The sequence below is a fragment of the Carlito syrichta genome, unplaced genomic scaffold (assembly GCF_000164805.1).
Source record: "Carlito syrichta isolate Samal-C Ts95f unplaced genomic scaffold, Tarsius_syrichta-2.0.1 Scaffold289914, whole genome shotgun sequence".
In the NCBI taxonomy this organism is placed as follows: Eukaryota; Metazoa; Chordata; class Mammalia; order Primates; family Tarsiidae; genus Carlito; species Carlito syrichta.
This window is the reverse complement of record NW_007234010.1, coordinates 59,318-78,676: the sequence shown is the minus strand read 5'-3', so window position 1 is coordinate 78,676 and position 19,359 is coordinate 59,318. Positions and strand designations below refer to the sequence as shown.

The 19,359-nt window shown below is 40.9% G+C and overlaps 1 protein-coding gene across 1 annotated transcript in view; it reads left to right on the top strand.

Moving 5' to 3' along the window:
• The first annotated feature begins 1,414 nt into the window (after nucleotides 1-1,414).
• The window catches only part of SLC7A14 (solute carrier family 7 member 14), a 63,612-nt gene continuing 45,667 nt past the window's right edge, over nucleotides 1,415-19,359 (top strand). The window contains exon 1 of the mRNA XM_008054386.1: nucleotides 1,415-1,871. Within this exon, the coding sequence (XP_008052577.1) occupies nucleotides 1,568-1,871 (304 nt within the window). The 5' untranslated portion in view covers nucleotides 1,415-1,567. The remainder of the gene's footprint in view (nucleotides 1,872-19,359) is intronic.

The window sequence follows — 19,359 nt, the reverse complement described above, 5'->3', positions numbered from 1 at the left end:
ATTTTCTAATTTACAAAATTTTAGAAATCACCTAACACTATAGTTCTTAATTCTACCAGATCCAATACCCCCCCCCCCCTTTTTTTGAGTTGAGTCTCACTCGGTTGCCCAGACTGGAGTGCAGTGGCTGCTCCCGGCCACCGCAGCCTCGCCTGCTGGGCTCCAGCGATCCTTCTGCCTCAGCCTTCCAAGTAGCCGGAATTACAGACATGCACTACCACGCCTGGCTGATTTTTTGATTTATTGTAGAGATGAGGTCTCGCTGCCCAGGCGGGTCTCGAACCCGCGGGCTCAGGCAATCCACTCACCTCAGCCTCCCAAAGGCGCAGGATTACAGGCTGAGCCACCGAGCCTGGCTCCAATACCCCTTTTATAATAAATATTTGGTCACATCCCTCTTCAGTATTCTGAAGTGAACTTCATGTATAAACTACCTGTATACAACATAGTTTAATATGTAAATACCCAGGCATGTCCAGGAAATTGTGAAATGCTTGCAATATTTAAAGAATCACTGCAAATGTGTCAGTTCCAGATGGTTACAAGGTGCTACATGAAAAATGCTATACCAAATGTGACACTTCCTTGGGGGCCTTGGTTTTCTGAAATGGTGAACAACTTCTCTTAAGTTCCAAACCAAATAAATTACAATATTCCTTTGATTTATTCTATAATTTCATTCCTGGAAAATTCAACACACTTGTATATTAACACTATATGGATATCCTATGCATTTATATGCAAAAGAGTGTTAGGTTCTAGGCTCAGATCATCATGACCAGTATTTTCATCTACAGGAATGTTGAGCAAGAGACCTGAAAGTCATGTGTCACTGTCCTACACAGCATCTCAGTCCTCAATGCCAGGAGCACTCCCCACCACCCCAATCATAACAAAACATTTTTCATTTTATTTAAGAGCTAAGTTCCAAAACAACACCATGACCCCTCTTGAGACTCATGAATCTAATTTTATATCCTTATATAAAAAGTGAGAATATTTTGCCCTCCCCCCAATATACCCCAAATTTACAGACTAAGTGTTGGCAGAGGCAACTCTAAAGTGTTTAGAGTTGGGGCAGATGAGCAATGCCTGTGCCAGTCATTGTCTTAGGTTCCTTGTGACATATGCTCATCTAACCTTCATGTCAGCACTGAATGAAGACCTCAATGTCCCCATTGGACAGTTGAGACTGAAGCACAGCTTCAGAATGACTGTGCGATGCAGTACAAGTGCGGACTATCCTTTAAGACAACAAGGGGGAAATGGAACCCATGGAACCCACCTATGTTATCAGGACATTAACCTAAAACCTACAACCATGCCAAGACAGTTTGTTAGCTTGTTGTTCAGACAAGCTAAGGTTTGTTTCCCACTTGGTCTCATCTTCTCCTTTCTTGTGTTTTTCCTGCAGACATTCATGCCCAGGAGAAGGCTGCTTTGGGTCCCTCTGGCCCTTCCCTAAGAGAGAGATCCCTGGTCACTAGATGAGTTCCAGAACCATCTGCTAAGGTGGTTGTAGCTCTCTTTCACCAGCTGACCTTCACCGCAACTCCTATTGCTCAAGATGAGTGGCTTCCTGGCCAAACTGGACCCCCGGCGTGTGCAGTGGGGGACTGCCTGGTATGCCCTGCACTCCAAGATCCTGCGCACCAAACCGGTGGAGTCCATGCTGGAGGGAACTGGGGCCACACCAGCACATGGCACCAAACTAGCCCAAGTGCTCACCACCATGGACCTCATCTCTCTTGGTGTTGGCAGCTGTGTGGGCACTGGCATGTATGTGGTGTCTGGCCTGGTGGCCAAGGAAATGGCAGGACCTGGTGTCATTGTGTCCTTCATCATTGCTGCTGTCGCATCCATATTATCAGGTAAGTGTCCTAGTGTGGGAAAATTTTGTGGCAAGGTGCTTGTCAGCCTGGTTACTTCTTACTCCACTCCTCTGAGTGTTTAGTGGTAGGATGTGTGAAGAGGCTGAGAAGTGGCTCATCATGCAATTTTTTTTCCTTGATTGCCAGGGAAATCAGGGCTAGATTTTCACTCAATTATGTTTGCTCCCTTTTCTTTGGTTTTTCAATACAAATAACTATATTGGTGCCCAGACATCTCCCAACTTCTCATTCCCTTTCATGTTCTAATGGCTGTATTTTTATTTTAACTCCTTCTTTCAATGAAAGATAGGTCAGGCCTTTTGGGGTGGAGGGGAGGATACAGCTAGGATATAAATAATAGACAAGAATAGGCAGAGTAGAAAATGACAGGTCAAATCTGACTGGGGTTTGATAGGCCTCAAATGTGCATTTTCCCCCTCTTCCCCAACCCACTTACCTAAAGGAGAAGGAAGCCAAGCTAGTAGATTTAAAGCCATCGTGAGAATCACAAAGCATTATCTGCCACAAGCAAGCACCTTAACAAATTTATATTCTACAAAGGCAGGCCAACTAATCCTTCTGCCTCCTTGAAAAAGAGTCAAAAAACTCATTTTGTAAAATAAGATGCTAGGACTTACATATTGATGCTTTGTGAAATGGCTCTCCAATTGCCTTTTCCCCTTTCCTCCACATCTTTTGTGTTTGATCCACAGTATCTTCTCAGAATTGCTAGAGTAGGTCAGTGGGCAACTTGAAAAAGAAAAACTTCCTGCTTCTTGGTGATTATGTTGCAAAGGCATGAGGCTTTCCCAGGTTTTAGGGTGGTAGATAATGTGGACCAACCCACGTACAGGCAGTGATATCTTGATCTCTTCAAATGCTTTAAGAGAAGTAGGAATTCTAATTTATGTTGGGAGTTCTGTGTACCAATACATATTGTCATAAGAAAAGCCCTGCATTAATATCATACATCCTGACTGAATAGTCTTCATCCATGTAGGAAGCAAAGACAAATTACAAATATGCAACCAAAAGTGTGCTGGTTTATAATTGACAGCTTTTTAATTTGATAAGAAAAATAAACTGAGTTTGTTAACCTCCTGCCATAACTTGTCTTTAATGTTGGTTTTACCATGATTACTTTTTCCTGAAGTCACCCTCTCATGTGCTAGAATATCCTAAAAATTGAGGTTTCTACAAAACAAGGAATTTTCCTACCTTATAGATGAAAATAAATTATTCACATGGATGAAATTTGTGAAAACTTGAGATTCTATCAACGTGATTGCCATTATTTCCAAACTTTTAAACCAAAAAAATTATTCACCATGAGTTTATAGATGTAAATGCGTTATCATTATGTTATCATAGAAAACGGAATAGTGATGGTAAGACAAAAAACAGACCTCCCAGAGAGGTCTGCATGGAGCAAATGCAAAGAGTACTGTCCATCTCAAAAAGATGACATAATTTTCTCTAGATTCCACCCTTTTTTGACTCAGTCCTCCAGACCATTGATGGTTCCTGTGAATGAATTACCTGGATCTTATCCCTAACATATACATTACATCTAGAAACCAGAACAAGGTTCAGTTACATTCTGAGAGCTTGCCCTATCACTGGTCATGGGCACTATGTAATTTAGACTTTCCCACCACTCAGATGGAAAGCCCAAGATTGGCCCAGCCAGTGTTGCACTGGAGCCAGCCCACAGCAACTGCCCAGAGCCCTGATTGTGCATACCTCTTTCCAACTTTACACTCAATGTTGTTAACTTGGAAACAGCTGTGGTAGGACTATATGTTTGTTGTTGCGGCCACTTATTGTTCAGAGAGTTCATTTACCAGCACATTTCTAGCCCACCTCCACCAAAGACCCTGGTATTACCCAGTAACTAGGGCCTTCACTGTTGTACCAGACACCATAAGAAAACAACCCGGACACTCCTGCAATCAGGATCCCTTCTCTCTACACTTTATGACTGACTCATCTACCCACTGAGGCCAGCAGGAATCCTTCTAGAGCCCTCAGCTAGACCAGGTCCAAAATAACTTGTGTCAATGTTAGCATAGTTATGGCAGGTTTCTTCAACCAGGCCTCTCACTGTTATGATCCTTGGTTGTGAAGGAAAGTCCCCCTCTATGGTCTTCTTTCCACTCCCATATCTTCATTTGCACATTGCCTCTCCCTTGACCAAACTTCCCACTGCTGCTTCATACTACAGTAATCCAACTCCCCTATCTATTCACCCATTCAAATACATAGTCCTTTTCTCCTTCTAGTCTTAATTAAAATGTGCCTTGCTTGAGAATGAGTCCAGTCTCCACTGTTGTGCATTTATCTCCAGCAATAATTGCTGCTTGGCTGCAAAAATGAAGTAAAAAGAAAATTGGGATTAACTAGATTTAGTTTTTCTCTAAGCAGAGGGAGAAAAAAGCAATGAGGTGAAGGTGTTTGCAAATGAAGAGTAAACTGTGCAGAACTACGTAATCTAGGCTGAATAAGGAAGGAAGTAAAAAACACAAGAATGATGATGACTCATTAAAAGTGGCACAATCAATGGAGATTGGAGATTTCAATGAGGCCAGGAAATAATTTGAATAAAATTACTGAGAAAGTGAGATGGAAGGCTAGGAAATGACAGTTGAAAAGTAGTATGTTTGAAATATAGATTCCAGAAATGGTATAGTAATTAATAGCATTCTGCCATTTTCAAGCTGTGAGACCTTGAGCAAGTTCTATAACTTCTCTGAGGTTCAGTTTCTCCACTTTGAAAATAATAATACCTACTTCATAGATTTGTTATGAAGACTAAATGAGATGCCTGTAAAATGCCTGGTATGTTGCCTAGCGCATAGCACTAAATATGTTGGTATCATTATTGTGTGCCAAAATAATAATATAGGTATTAGGTGCTGACCAGATTGCATAACATTTAAAAAGCATAATATATCTTTAAGATAGGTTTTATTATCTACAGTTTGACATATATGGAAACTGAAGTTTAAATGACAAAGCCTGGATTAAGATCTGCTATGCCAACAGTATCTCTCAACTCCATGAAATTAAATCACTTGGGAGTTTTGACTCTGTGATAATGGATTTAAGGAGTCAGTTTGACTGTTTATAATCATATATAGTAAAAGAATCATATATATCATCTGTTTTTGTATACATTTCTATGAGTTTTGACAGACACATACAATCAACCTTCAGCACAATCAAGATATAGACGAATACCATCACTCCCCAAATCATTGCTTCATGCTGCCTCTTTGCAGTTCACCCGCTCCTTTCACCCTAGCCCCTGGTAACCATTGATTTGTTTTCAGGTTCTATCATTTTGACTTACCCATAAATAGAATCACTCAACATATAACCTTTTGAGTTTGCTTTCTTTCACTTAGTAAGATGCATTTGGAAGTCATTCATGTTAATGTGTGTTTCAGAGGTTTGTTCCACTTTACTGCTGGGTAGTATCCCGTTATATGAATACACCAATTTGTTTATTCATTTGCCTGCGGAAGAACAACTGGGTTGCTTCCAGTCTATGGCCAATACAAATAAAATCATTGTAAATATTCACATACAGGCTTTTGTGTGAACACAAGTTGTGATTTCTCTTGAGTAAATAACTAGGCATTAAATTGGGGGTGAAATTGTTTGTTTTTGTGACAAGTGAATTTTTAACTTTATAATAAACTGTGAAATGTTTTTCCAAAGTTATTGTATTATTTTTCTATTCACACCAGCTATATATGAGAGTTCCAGCTGCTCCACACTCAGAATTGTCAAGTGTTGTTTGGTTTGTTTGTCTGTTTGCCATTGTAAAAGGTATGTAGTGATATTTCAACATGGTTTTAATTTGGATTTTTCTAATTACTAATTATGTTGAACATTTCTATGGTTTATTTGCCATCTAAATGTCTTTCTTGGTTAATTGTCTATTTAAATCTTTTGCCTATTTTAAAATTAAGTTCTTTGTTTTCTTGTAATTAAATTTTAAGAATTCTTTGTGTATTTTGGATACAGGTTCTTTATTAGATATGTATTTTTGCAAATGCTTTCTCCCAGTTTGAAACTTGTCTCTTAATTTTTTAAAAATTTCTGTTTATTTCTTTCTAAAACACTGATGCTCAGGCTCCATCCCCAGGGGTGGGTATTCCATTGCGCTGGGGATTGGTATGCTTTTGCAATTCTCCCAGAGAATTCCAATGTGGCACTAGTGTTGAAAACCGGGGTGTTACAGAAACTAGAACCTACCTTCTGCTGCAACCATGATCTACAACAAGACAAACATAGTGGAATCTTAAGAGATTTTCTTCACTTTGTGGCATAATTTCCCATGCTTTGCAAACCAGCTTACAGCATGAAAAAATCTGAAGATTGAGAGAGAGAGAGAGAGAGAGAGAGAGAGAGAGAGAGAGAGAAAGAGAACTGTTTTCTTTACAATTTGACAAGACCTGAAGTTGCATCAGCTTCCCAAGATCTTTCTACCAGTCCTGCCCAACATTATAATTGGCCACAGCCCTATCACAGGTGGAGGGAAACTTATCAGAGGAAGCAGCTTGTGCTTTGTCCAAAAGGTCTTATCTACTCTTTAATAGCTCAGTAGGCTGCAACCACACCCCATACTCATGTCAAACCTAAAAACCTTCTTATATATTGCAGATTATATAAACCAGATAGAGGAAATAGCTTTTTATTCTTTGTGGTTCCCACCTACAGCTTTATGGAGAGACTGAGGGGTGGAGGCAGGATAGTTTACAGAGGTTTTTTAATTTAGCTGGCCAGGAATGAAGCAAAGCAAAGCCACCATGCCAGCAACATTTGGCCCAAGTCCCAAAAGGCTCCTATGAACTTGTGGGGTAGAAGAGTGGCAAGTTTACTGTTTTAAAAAATATTTATGTTCAGTTTTCTTTTAATATTACTAAAATTGAATCCTCAACAGAATATAAGTCTGAATGACTCCTGAGCTCCTGTGCTTTCTACAATAGTCCTTTAAGCACATTTCTCAACTGTTTTTGGTAAGGATTAAATGAGAGCATGCATGTACAGTATCAGTTCCCTTAGGGAACATCCCCCAACCTTCTTTTCTTGACACAGCCTCCAGCCCCACTGATGGGTCAGCCTTTCTCTTTTAACCTCACTTTTTACTCTGCTCTCCAGCAAACCCTAAAACTCCTGTTTATATCTTCTCCAAGCATCTCTTCATCACCATCCAAGTTCACCCTGGTCATTCTCTAAAGCCTATCTTTTTCCAAACAAAATAATCCATCAAGATAATTCACTGTACACAGAGAGTTCTTAAAGGAGGAACTTGGGGACCATGTAAGAAGGGCTAGGTATTATTCTGTAGGCATTGAGAAGTTCAGTGACATGACCAGATGGGTACTTTAGTAACACAGTGTAGAGAGAATAAAGGTGGAAGACTGGTTATTTGAATACAGCATGAAACAGGCAAGAGATTATGAGGCCTATTCTCTGACAGTCGAAGTCAAAAGGAGATTTTGGATGAAGAGGAACTGAGCATGGTTAGATGAGAGATAGTGAGGGAGAGCGAGAAATGTTCTTTTTAGCCAAGAAAAGACATAATAAATGAGAATATTTTAAAATAATGTCATTAGAATAGTGGATTTTACATTCTGGTGACAGAAAGTAAAAGAAGACACAGAATTCTAGCAAAGAGGATCACCACAAAATACCACAAGGGACATTAAATTCATAAAGGTGTTTTCATGTAGCACCTCCTTCCCATCCTCACCAACCCAGTGGAGGGAGGGGTGACTTTAGTTCTACTCTCCAGGTAATGAGTCAGAAGCTCAGAAGTTAAAAAGAACTTCCTGAAAATTCCACAGCTATTTAGTGCCAAGCCAGAACAAAATCCAAGATTATAGGACTCGGAAGCTCATGCCCTTCTATTTCAGCAAGGTGTTTCTGAGATTTTTGATGCCAGAAAATCTTTCTCATTTGGTGTGGAAAAATGTGATCAATTCTCATTGACTGAGTCTAAAAGGCAATAAAGGGCCATCATACAGAGTAGTATTTTCTTAGAACCCTTAGTTTATGGTTTAGCATTAGAATTTAGATTTTGTCTGTGTGGCTCAGCCTGTAATCCTGCGCTTTGGGAGGCCGAGGTGAGTGGATTGCCTGAGCCCACGGGTTTGAGACCTACCTGGGCAACTTGGAGAGACCTCATCTCTACAATAAATCAAAAGAACTAGCCGGGTGTGGTAGTGCGTGCCTGTAGTTCCAGCTACTTGGAAGGCTGAGGTGGAAGGATCGCCGGAGCCCAGCAGGTCGAGGCTGCAGTGGCTGGGAGCGATCACTGCACTCCAGCCTGGGTGACAGAGTGAGACTCCAACTCAAAAAAAGAAAGAATTTAGAATTTGTGTTTCTTGCCATGCTCGTTTACTCTTTAGCACCTTCTGATCTATCGTCAGGCAAGTCCATTGTCATGGAATCCTTGGGGAGGTGGTAAGGAAGCAGAAGGCTGTTGAGCAGATGCCTTTCCACAGGCAATGTTCTGCAGGCCTTTACAAGACTCAAATGTAATCTTCTCATTCAGGTTGGATTTTCATGACCAAAGAAAGATTTCCATATAGATAGTCTGATGAGTTCCTGTTTCGTCTTTCAGAGCAATAAACCATTTTCCTTCCTCAAAATGAAACCAGACCTGAGTGGTGAACTAATAGGGTTGGTCATTTGTCACTCCTCTGTGATCCAAGATCACTCATTCAGTTCATAAACTTGGATTTATTTATTCCCCAAGACACTGCTAAGAATTGTCCTTTAAAACACTGGGGGTTGTGAGAGGCAGGAATATTGAGAGGGTGGGGAGGAAATGCAAAGTTGAACAAATGCATGCCAGTCCTTGAACCTCTGGAAGACTAGTTCTTCAAAATGTTGTCCAAATACATAGCCATATGTCAAAATGTTAGTAATGATAGCAGTTACTGCTGATGTTTATAAAGTCTCTAAGACTTATCTTAGCAAGCACTCAAGAAATGTTAACCTTTATTATTACTATTATTATTATTAGACAAATACTGTGCACCAGGCACTGTGAATACATCATCTCGCTTAATCCTCTCAACCTCCTTGCCAGGTAGATATTAATGTACACATTTTATGGCTCATAATAAAGCTAAACTCTTGAGGACTTTTGATGTATCTGGCACTAACTGAATACCATTTGCATAATCCTCCCAAGGGACCCTACAAAATAAGTGTCATTAGCATACCCATTGTGGACATAACAAAACTGAGATTCATAGAGGTTAGGCAACTTGTCCAGGCACAAAGTGGTTAACCACAAAGGCTGGGTCTACATATGATTCTTCCTGGTTCCAGGGACCATTGCCCCCAAGCTGTTTTATGTAGACACACACTCCCAAATTTACAAAATCTCTCTGAAGCGAAACAAGTGAATCAAGTAAATCAAGAAAACCCTCACTCTTTTGGGAGTCTCAAAAGAGTCTGTACCCTATCCTATTCTCTTGATTAGCAGAACACTTTTCCAGATCAAAACTTTTGTAAATCAGGTCATGAAAATGACTCCTAAGCTCAGCATCTTTCTGTCACCTCTCAGCAGAGAGGACAAAGGTGCTATGAAGTTCACGTAGCTCTTCTATGTAGGACTAGATTGGCAGCACTGTAGGAAGGATGTCAGCTACCAGTTCAAAGAAGATAAGCACATTTTAATAAAAATCTGCAAGTTTCTCAAGCTGTTGATGGAGAAAATGAGTTTCCTTCAGCAAAGCCAGTAAGACCAGGGCTTCTTTTATACCTTCTGTGGTATCTGGTAGCATGGACAGTGATTACCAAGTATGCCTAGTGTGGCTGTGGGGGAGAATGACCACCTTCTCAGCACTCTGCATGGCAAGAGATGCTGCAGAATGCAGGAAGGAACTCTGAGATGAAGGACTTGACACTGATATGAAGAAACAAGACACGCACCTGTGAAACAATTATGAGTGCTGCAAGAGACAACCAGTCCTGGATTAAATGTTGCGACACTTGAGGTCTCGTTCCACTGTGTGCCTCAGCAGTCTGGGGCCCTTGAGTAAGTCATTCACGTCTCTGACTTTGGTTTCCTCCTCTGTAAAATTAAGAGTTCAAAATAGATTGCTTACAATAAGAGTTAGGACAAAAAATAACCAAGGGAGGGGAAAAATTTGTAAAGAAAGACCTATTGTCTTAACTCTCCCACCACACACACACACACACACACACACACACACACACACTCCAACTTCATCTAGCACCTTGGAGCAAGATGCAATTAGCCCTTGTAGCTTCAGTTCAAGCTTTGTTCTCTCATCTACTCTTTGGGTGGCTTAGGAAATAGATTTAACCTAGAGCTTCCCAAACAGGTGGCTGAAAGTTACAGGTGTGTCAAGGTATGGATCCCTTAGTCCTCACCTCCCCAGGCTGGTCACTTTTGTCCACGAGAGCCTCACCCTTTTACAGATTATCTCTATCTCTTATCCATACAAATATCCTTTTCTAGGTGTGTTATGTGAAATGGAAAAGGTGGAAGTCTGGATAACCTGTCAAGATCTTGCATTCATCATAAATGGAAATAATAGTAGTTTCTGCATCATAACCATTTCATGAAGATTAAGATTCTGTATGTCAAGCGCTTACTATAGATCTTGCACATCGTAAATGTTCAGTAATATTTTCTCTTAGTATCATTACTACCACTATTATTGGTTGGTCTCCAACTTAACAAGGCTGGGTTCTTTCTTAATGCAAATAAGCAGCCCTTCGTTCTGATTCAGAATCCCCTCAGTCCACACCTAGCAAAAAGACCCACTTGGCCTGACTCTTACTCTCCTGCTTAACCTCGTGTACAGAACATACTTTTGACTCTGAAGGTATCAACCAAGAGGAATTCTTTTCTCTAGAGGAGTAGACCCCTTTAAAAAGTCTGTGCTTCAAAACCCACAGATAGGCTATGCTTCAAAAAGCAAGTAAATAAATACATATAACAATGGCAAGTTGTGATATAAAGGAAAATAAACAGGGCACCATGACAAAGTACTCTTTCTGAAGATGTGATATTTAAGTAGCCTCAACTCTGTGCACTGAAATAGTTGCTAGAGATGCAGAGATAAGTAAGGCATGGTACCTATCGACGGCCATGAAATAAACAAACACCTGAGACAGAATTGTTGACGGAAACTCAAGGGCAGTTAGGCCAAGCACCTCCCTGCCCTCAGAGGCCTAAACAAGGCAGACTTTGTGCATGGAATCTAATTAGCTGACCATAACAGCTCAAGAGCTTTGCATGGGTGGGACCGTCTGATTTGAACATTCTGGACCACTCTTTATATCGCTGCTTCTCAGAGGCTGGTGCTAAGGAGCCATGGCTGCCCAAGGGAAACCAAGTGTCCCTGGCACTTGCCCTGGCAAGAGGATAAGATTACCCAAACAAGAGGTGTAAGGAGAGAGAAGAGCTGAAGGAAGAACTCTGTTAAATGGCTACACACAAGTGGAGATGGATAAATAAGAAACAACAACAGAGAAGGAAAAGAAGAGTGCAGAGAAGCAGAACTGAAGGGAGGCAGACTTTTGCACACAAAATGAAACAGACACGAGCATTTGCATCAGGAGCTGCAGGGACACTGAGAAATGGCCTTTCTGTAGACAGCTTGTGGCTGAAGATGGCTATGTCTGGGGTACAGTGGAAGCAAACGCCACAATGCAAAGCATAGTCACGAGACTATAAGACCCACAGAAAAGAGACTGTATACAGAGGGAGTAGCAAGCAATGGAATGGATCCATTATTTAACAGCCCGAAGAATGCATGCATCCTAGACGCATTTGCCTGTGTTTCATTAAGAGCCATGGGTGTGTGTGTATGTGAAAAGCATTGATTTACTAACATGCATCACAAACACTTCACGTTATACCTCACCCTGTTCTTTTTCATAGATTTGGCCCCAAAAGCCCCTTGCAAAATAGTTTAAAATACATATGTATAATGCATGTACATATATATGCATATACACACACAAATATATCTGCAGATCCTATTAACTCTTTGCGCGTTTCCTACTTTGTAATAAATACAACAATAGCCCTTGGTTATATTTATTTATCTTGACACTTCGTTTATAAACGTCCGGTTTCAAATTTCTTAGACTTTCAAAGAAAATAACTAACGTTAAATTTCTCCTGCATGTGAAACACAGATACAGATGTCTGCTCCTTTTAAAACATTTCTCAGTCTGTTTTAATGATGACAGTGTTCATATGGCTAACTGCTATAAACCCAGTCAAGAGCACTTGAAGTTCTTCCTTGGCGGGAAGGCCTCTTTCAAGAAGCTGCCAACGCATACAAGGGAGTCTCTGTTCCATTCACTGACGGTCTCTTGCACAAATTTAGCTAAAAACCCACTGCAGTTGAATTCCCTAGGGGTTGCCTAGCTGGAAAGATTTCATCAAGACCATCCAGATGAGACTCCTAGGAAGAACAGCAATCCCCAATTCTTGCCAGATAGGCAAAGAAGATAGGCTAGCTTTTTATCCTCACAGTCCAGCAGGTGACCACACTCACTCTTTAAAATTCAAGTTTGATACTTCTGCCATATAGAAGGGGAAGGCCAATCCTTCTAGAGTTCCGAGAGGTGAGGGAGTAGAAAGCAGGAGGGGAAAGGAGGGAGGTGAAAGTGGTAGAAGTGTGTATCACAGGAGGGGGCTGGGGGTAGAAGTTGGAAGTGTAACCAAATCTCCATACCCCAAAGATTCTGACCAAGTAAATTCTAAATCCTGTTCTCTGGCCCTGCTCTTCGCCTCCCTACCTGTTGGCCCACCTTAGGAAAAGTCGTGATGGTATCCCTGTCATCTGGGGTCTCCCATGTCTTTGGGAAGGCCCTCCTCAGAGAGAGGGTCCAAACGCAGGACAGATTTGCTATATCTTACCTTGCCCGAGCATCTGCTTGGAATGCACTCCCTCTCAGTAGATCCCCAATCCCACCTGCTCCTCACTGGGGCTGAGAGGCCGCTTAGGGCTCAGGCAGGTCCTTTGGGCATTCACGTGGAATTCTGTTCATTATATTCTCAGGGCAATGGGATGGCGGCCCAGTTATCTCTGTCAGTGCCTCTTTCATCTGCTTTAGAAATGAGGCACTGCCTACTTCCTGAGAATTATGAAATATTTGGGTGAGAGAGAATTGCTGGCTGTCATTTCAGGTCCCACTCTCTTTTCCCATTCTGCGCAAAAGCTTTTTAGCCCAGTTATCAGAGTCCCCTGTTGAGGGGCAGTAGGTCTCATAAAGAGGTTCAGCAAGAAAAAGGGATTTTCTCTTCATTCTTACAATTTCCAATTGGAGTTGTGGAATAGAACAAGAAGTTACTAGATTAAAGAATTATAACCTAGGAAGAAACTTTTCCAGTTTCTGTTTTAGTACAATGAGCACAAAAAGAGCTTGGTCTAGACTCGGGATAATTTTTAGTCTTCCTGCCAATCCTGAGTCTCTAAAACTATCAGCTGACAATACCTGCTTCCAATCTCTTTTCTCCCACCTCTGAGACAAAGGCTCCTGTATAAATATTCCAGAGGCTATTGCTAACTAAAGTTCTCTGAGATTCCTTTTCCTTGACAGTAAAAAATCGCTCACACTGAAGTAGTGCTGACTGTATGCTGGGAACTGTACATGTGTCCTTTGAAGACCCATAACAACCTGTACAGTAGAGAGCACCATTACTGTTTTCCAGGGAGGGAAACTAAGACTCAGTGTGTTGGATGACAGACTCAAGGCCACAGTAATAATTTGAGTTGTCCTCTATAAAGCACTTACTGTGCCAGCACTTACTGGGCAAAGTGGTCTGTGTGCACCACATTATTTAATTGTCATAAGTACTCTCTGGATCTTCTTCCAGAGGCTGTGTGGATTCTGTGACCCCTCACTCCCTCTCCTAAAGTAGTGAGAAACTGCTGGCCTCGACATTCCTTTGCAGCTTACGCAAGCATCATATGAGAAACCATGTATATTGAGCCTGGCACAGGTAGATACCAAATTCATGTGTCTTTGCCTTTCCCTTCTGTAACGTCTTTTCCCCTCCAAAATGGCCTCTGGTTTTGATGGAGCCTACTCACATTCAAATATTAGGAGCAGAGCAAAGAGCAGTTCTAGCTCACCTGTCATCTCAGCAATGAGAAAGGACTAATCTGGACTGGGAGATTAACTAGGTTAATTAGATTAACTAGATTAATTAGCTAACCCTGTTTGATTCTTCAGTTGAAAGCAATGACATGCCCTCATCATTATCATCATCATTATTATTAACATTATCATCATCATCTGATAAAGCAATTTAAGTAAAATAATTTACTTAATGATGGCTATTAACAATGGCATGGCCAGGCAATATAATGCTTGAATCCATCATATTACAGAACCTGAACCTCCAATTGTATCACTAAAATGTTTTTCTAGAGGGAGATCAACAGGAGAAGTAAACAGATAGGCTAGTGATATTTTGTCAGCAAATTATTAAACTTTCTTGACCTGTTTTAGGGGTCACTTCTCTGACTGTAAGAACAGCTTCTTTTTCTTCCTGTTTACATGTTGATATATTGGTGCTGTGGTTTGGGGAACTTGAGAGTTCCCTGTTCCCTACCCATCTTTAATTGGAGCCCTGCCAGGTTCAATAACTAATGGTGTAATAACACCCTGATTAATGGTGCAGCCCGTGCTCTAGACACAGGCAGTTACTGTCCACCTGGGGCCTGCTTGAGCAGAGAAATCTTAAGTCTCTTGAAACAGGTGTTCCCAGACAAATTGCTTCTCCTCCAGACACATTCATAAAAATAGCCTGGGCTTCCCCGACAGGTGGTAGAATGACTGGGGTTGCTCAAGTAAAAAAGACAGCAGCAGTAGGTGAGAGGGAGAGAGTGCCTGACAGATCATTCCCTGAAAAAGAAACCCACAATTTTCTTTGTTGACCAAGAGCATTGAGAAGGGGACATTAGTGCAGGCTCACTGGTCCAGCCACATATAACAGGAGGCAGATAGATGCTTCTTCCTCAGGATCCAGCAATCTGCTTCTCAGTGGGGACAGTAGTGATGAGGACACTGCATTACCCACCATCTGGAATTCAATGTCACAGAGAAAACAAACATTTCTGAGACAGTTCAATTCCATTTCTTTCTGAGGTCCTGTGACTTCTTCCTTTACCCCACTCCCAACCTATGTTTAAGGAAGCCATGGCAATATATACAACGTCTTGGCCCTGCTGTGAATTTATAAAAGGAATACAGACGTTTTAAGAAAACTAAGAAAATGAGAAGGAAGTGGGTAACAACCATCTCAACAAAATACTATATTTGGTGAGAACTTTCTCAAAGACATGTTTGGGCCTCCGTGGTAAAGTACACTAGAGTAGCCCAATGGCTGATTCCATCTTGTGTCTGGGAAATGGCAGATAATTGACATTTGGGAAGAACTGACCTTGTGGATGAGGAATCACTGACTTCATCCGTTGTCTAGGCCAGCCCACCCCAACCTACCTATCTCCAATATGAAGTATAATGTATGTCCAAAACACCTAACAGGGCTTGACATCTGCAACCCATGGCTCACCCCGGGGGAGCCTGATCGACCCTCTGAGCAACATTCAAGTTGTTGCCAATCCCCGAGGTCTGAACAAAACTGCAAAGTCAACAAAGCATTTTCTCAGACCTCTTCTCCACTCCCTCTCATGTTTTTTGATGCCCTTTTCCCCTTAGGACAGTCCTTCTAGCTGGTTGGTTTCTGGTCTGTTTTCTTCATGAGACTATAAGACTCACAGAAAAGAGACTGTATGTGAAAAATTATACCTCATAAATGTTTTGGACAAATAAACGAGTGAATGGGAAAGCTAACGGGAGACCTCAGTTCCAGTTCCAGCTCTGTCATTCATTGAATATGCAACTTCAGGTCTGGGACTCAGTTGCATCATCTATAAAATAAAGAAACCAAGATGAGCAGTTGACTCTACTTTCCACCCACATGTCTGGTACAGCCTTGTGGGTCCACAGAGCAGGGTGAGGGCTTCGGGAGGTAGGCTTGAAGGAGAGCCTGAGCAGACCATTCTCAGGGCTCCCAGTCCCTTACACAAAGTCACCCTGCTTTTACTTATGCAGGTCTTAGACTCTCAGATAAGATTTTGTGTGAAAAAAAGGTTCTACAATGAAGAAGAGGCTTTAAAATCACAGAAGTCGAGGAACTGTTCCATCCCTTTCAGCTAAATTCCACTGATCTGTGTAAAGGCCCTTCCACTCAACCACGTGATCCCAGCCTATCTCTGCAGATGCATCTTCTGCAGTCCCCAAAGTAGCCTGCATGTGTCATTTCGATTGTGCCCTTTTATCTGCCTGAAACCACCCTCTCCACCATTTTTTTGGACTGGCAAAGTGCACCTCACCCTCCAAAATGCAGTTCAAAAGCCTCCCCCTCCACCCAGCCTTCCTCTTCCATAGCAACCAAAGAACCTGCTCCCTAAGGACCACACTTGTCCCACTGGGTGAACATTGGGCTCATGGAATCAGCTGCTTACTAAAATCTCTTGCCCGATTGGAATATAAATGCTTCAAGGTAAGAAAATTTGACTTACTGTTTGTGTCTCTGGCATTCACCACAGTGCCTTATTTAGAGGCACTTAACAATGTCTGTTGAATAAAGGAAGAAAATTAGGAAATCAGAAGTTATTTAGGAAATTGCTAAATTAGTTGATAAGCAGGTTAGGGAATTAGTAAAAAATAAGGTAAGCTACATTTAATGGAAAAAACTTTATCTGAGTAGAGAGCAATTGGCATTCAAGTGTGAGTATCCACTAAATTTAATCCTTCCAGGTGAAAGTACACTTATTTAAAAGTACTTATTTATCTAACCATCTTCTTTAGTGGAGGGTGGTGGGAGATATATTTCTTATGTGGAGAAGCCCTTCTCCACCTTTTGAGTTCTTTCTCTTTTACACCCTCTTGGGATCAAGAATCTGCCTGCTGGTTCTAAAAGGGAAATAGGGAACCTGGGTAGGCTATGAGTGATGTGATGAAATTAGAGGAAGGGGAATATGTAATAAATATTTTTGCTGTTGGGCAGCATTGTCTTAAGCACAGCTTAGAAAGTTCAACATGGCATGTAGACGCTCTGCAAACACTGAATCTAAGGTTGGCTCTGTATTTCTATATACAATACAGCCATAGACTCTCTGATTTGGAACAAAATTCATATTAAAAAGGACCATATGTTTTTGAACCTCAAATAACATGTCATCTGGGATATACAAGAAGGAATTAACAAAGAACATGTCAAATAAATAATCTCCTGATATCTCGTCCCAACCCTCTTCAATGTGTAAGTCTTCTCTAAGCGAAATTGCTTTTAAGCTAGCAATTTGTCAGTTTAACTGCAAATAGTTCTTGGTATAGAAATAAAACGAAACACTAGGAATAGGGAAAAATGTAAATAGGACTATGTTTATAATATACTTATATGATGGGTATCAGAGTTGAAGGCTATGAAGACTCACTCCTATCCCCTCTAGTCCCTCTGTTCCCATCTCTGACCAACTCAAATAGTAACATTTCCAACATGTGACCTGCATCATGTGGTTACTCACTCAGGGCTGCCAGCACTCAAACATGGTGTTTTATATTGATTTTCTTCAGCTATATCAACATGTACTTTTGGTCTCTTTCTTTCCAATCACTTGATGGGTAGCCACAAAAGGCAAAATCACTTTGATAACAGCATAAGACAAATATGATTAAGAAGGTAACTCTGGGACAATAATTTTTACAAATGTATTACCAAATTAAGTAAAAAATAATTGTACATATTGTACATTGGTCTTTTATTTATAATAGTAACTCTTGGGCCAGGTATGGTGGCTTATGCCTGTAATCCCAGCACTTTGGGAGATCAAGGTGGGAGGATCACTTGAGCCCAGTAGTTTAAGACCAGTCTGGGCAACACATAAGACCCCATCCCAATTTCAAAAAAAAAAAAAAAATAATAGTAATTCTCCACCTCATATACTCAAACCAACTTTTGGAAATAGATGTTTTGAAATGCTTCCTTTACTATTATGCAATGAAAACCAGAGGTAATCTTACCTCCCCACACACTTAATTTTCTTTAAAAATATGCCCTGAATATAAAAGATACATGAAAGGAAAGCAATTTCTAATAAAAACAATATTTATTTACTTATTTATTTTTACAGTGATTTTTCTGTTGAAGTTCTTTTTTTTATAATCGATATTTTTTATTATGATATTGTGGGGTACAGTTAAGGGTTAGGTATACAAATATGCTCCATTCAGACACCCTTGTTGATAAAAGGTATCTCCCCAGATGTTTACTACCATTAATCCCATCTCCCTTTCCCTCCCCCCATAGTTTCCCACCACTATCAGTCATTTTCTTATGGTAATATGTTGGGTGATCAAGGTCCACTATATGAGTGAGAATATGTGATACTCAGATCTTTGTTTCTGTGAGAGGTCACTCAGTATTATAGACTCTAGTTCCATTCAGGTTGCTGTGAAATTCATGTTTTGTTCTTTTTTATGGCTGCGTAGTATTCCATCGTGTATATGTACCACATTTTTAAAATCCAGTCCTCTTTTGATGGGCAGCATGGTTGCTTCCAGGTTCTTGCTATTGTGAACAATGCTGTGATAAATATTCGTGTGCAGGTATCTTTTTGATAGAGTGATTTGAGTTCTTCAGGGTATAGTCCCAGTAGGGGGATTGTGGGGTCATATGGGAGGTTGATATTTAGAGCTTTTAGGAATTGCCACACTGCTCTCCACAGAGGTTGCACTAGTTTACACTCCCACCAACAGTGTAGAAGTGTTCCCCTTTTGCCACACTCTCTCCAGCAACTGTTATTTTTTGAGTTATTGATAATGGCCATTCTGACTAGAGTTAGGTGGTATCTCAGTGTGGTTTTGATTTGCATCTCCCTGATGATTAGTGAGGTTGAAAATTTCTTCATGTGTCGGCTGCTCAGATGTCTTCCTTTGTGAAGTGTCTGTTCATATCTTTTGTCCATTTTATAATGGGGTTGTTTGTTTTTTTTTCTTTTCAGCATGTTTGAGTTCCTTGTAGATCCAAGATGTTAAACACTTGTCAGACCTGGAGTTGGCAAATACTTTTTCCCTGTCTGTAGGCTGTCTACCTGCTCTCTTGATGGTTTCTTTGGCTTTGCAGAAGCTTGTCAGTTTAATGAGGTCCCACCTGTCTATCTTATCTCTTATAGACTGTGGGTTTCGGGGTTGTTCAGGAATTGGATGCCAGTTCCAATTTCAATGAGTGTATGTCCTTCATTTTCTAAGATTCTTATGGTTTTACATTTAGGTCTCTGATCCATTTGGAGTTAATTTTTGTGTATGGGGATAGATAGGGGTCCTGTTTCAATCTTCTGCATGTGGTCAGCCAGTTTTCCCAGCACCATTACTGAATAGGTTCTCCTCTCCCAGTGGA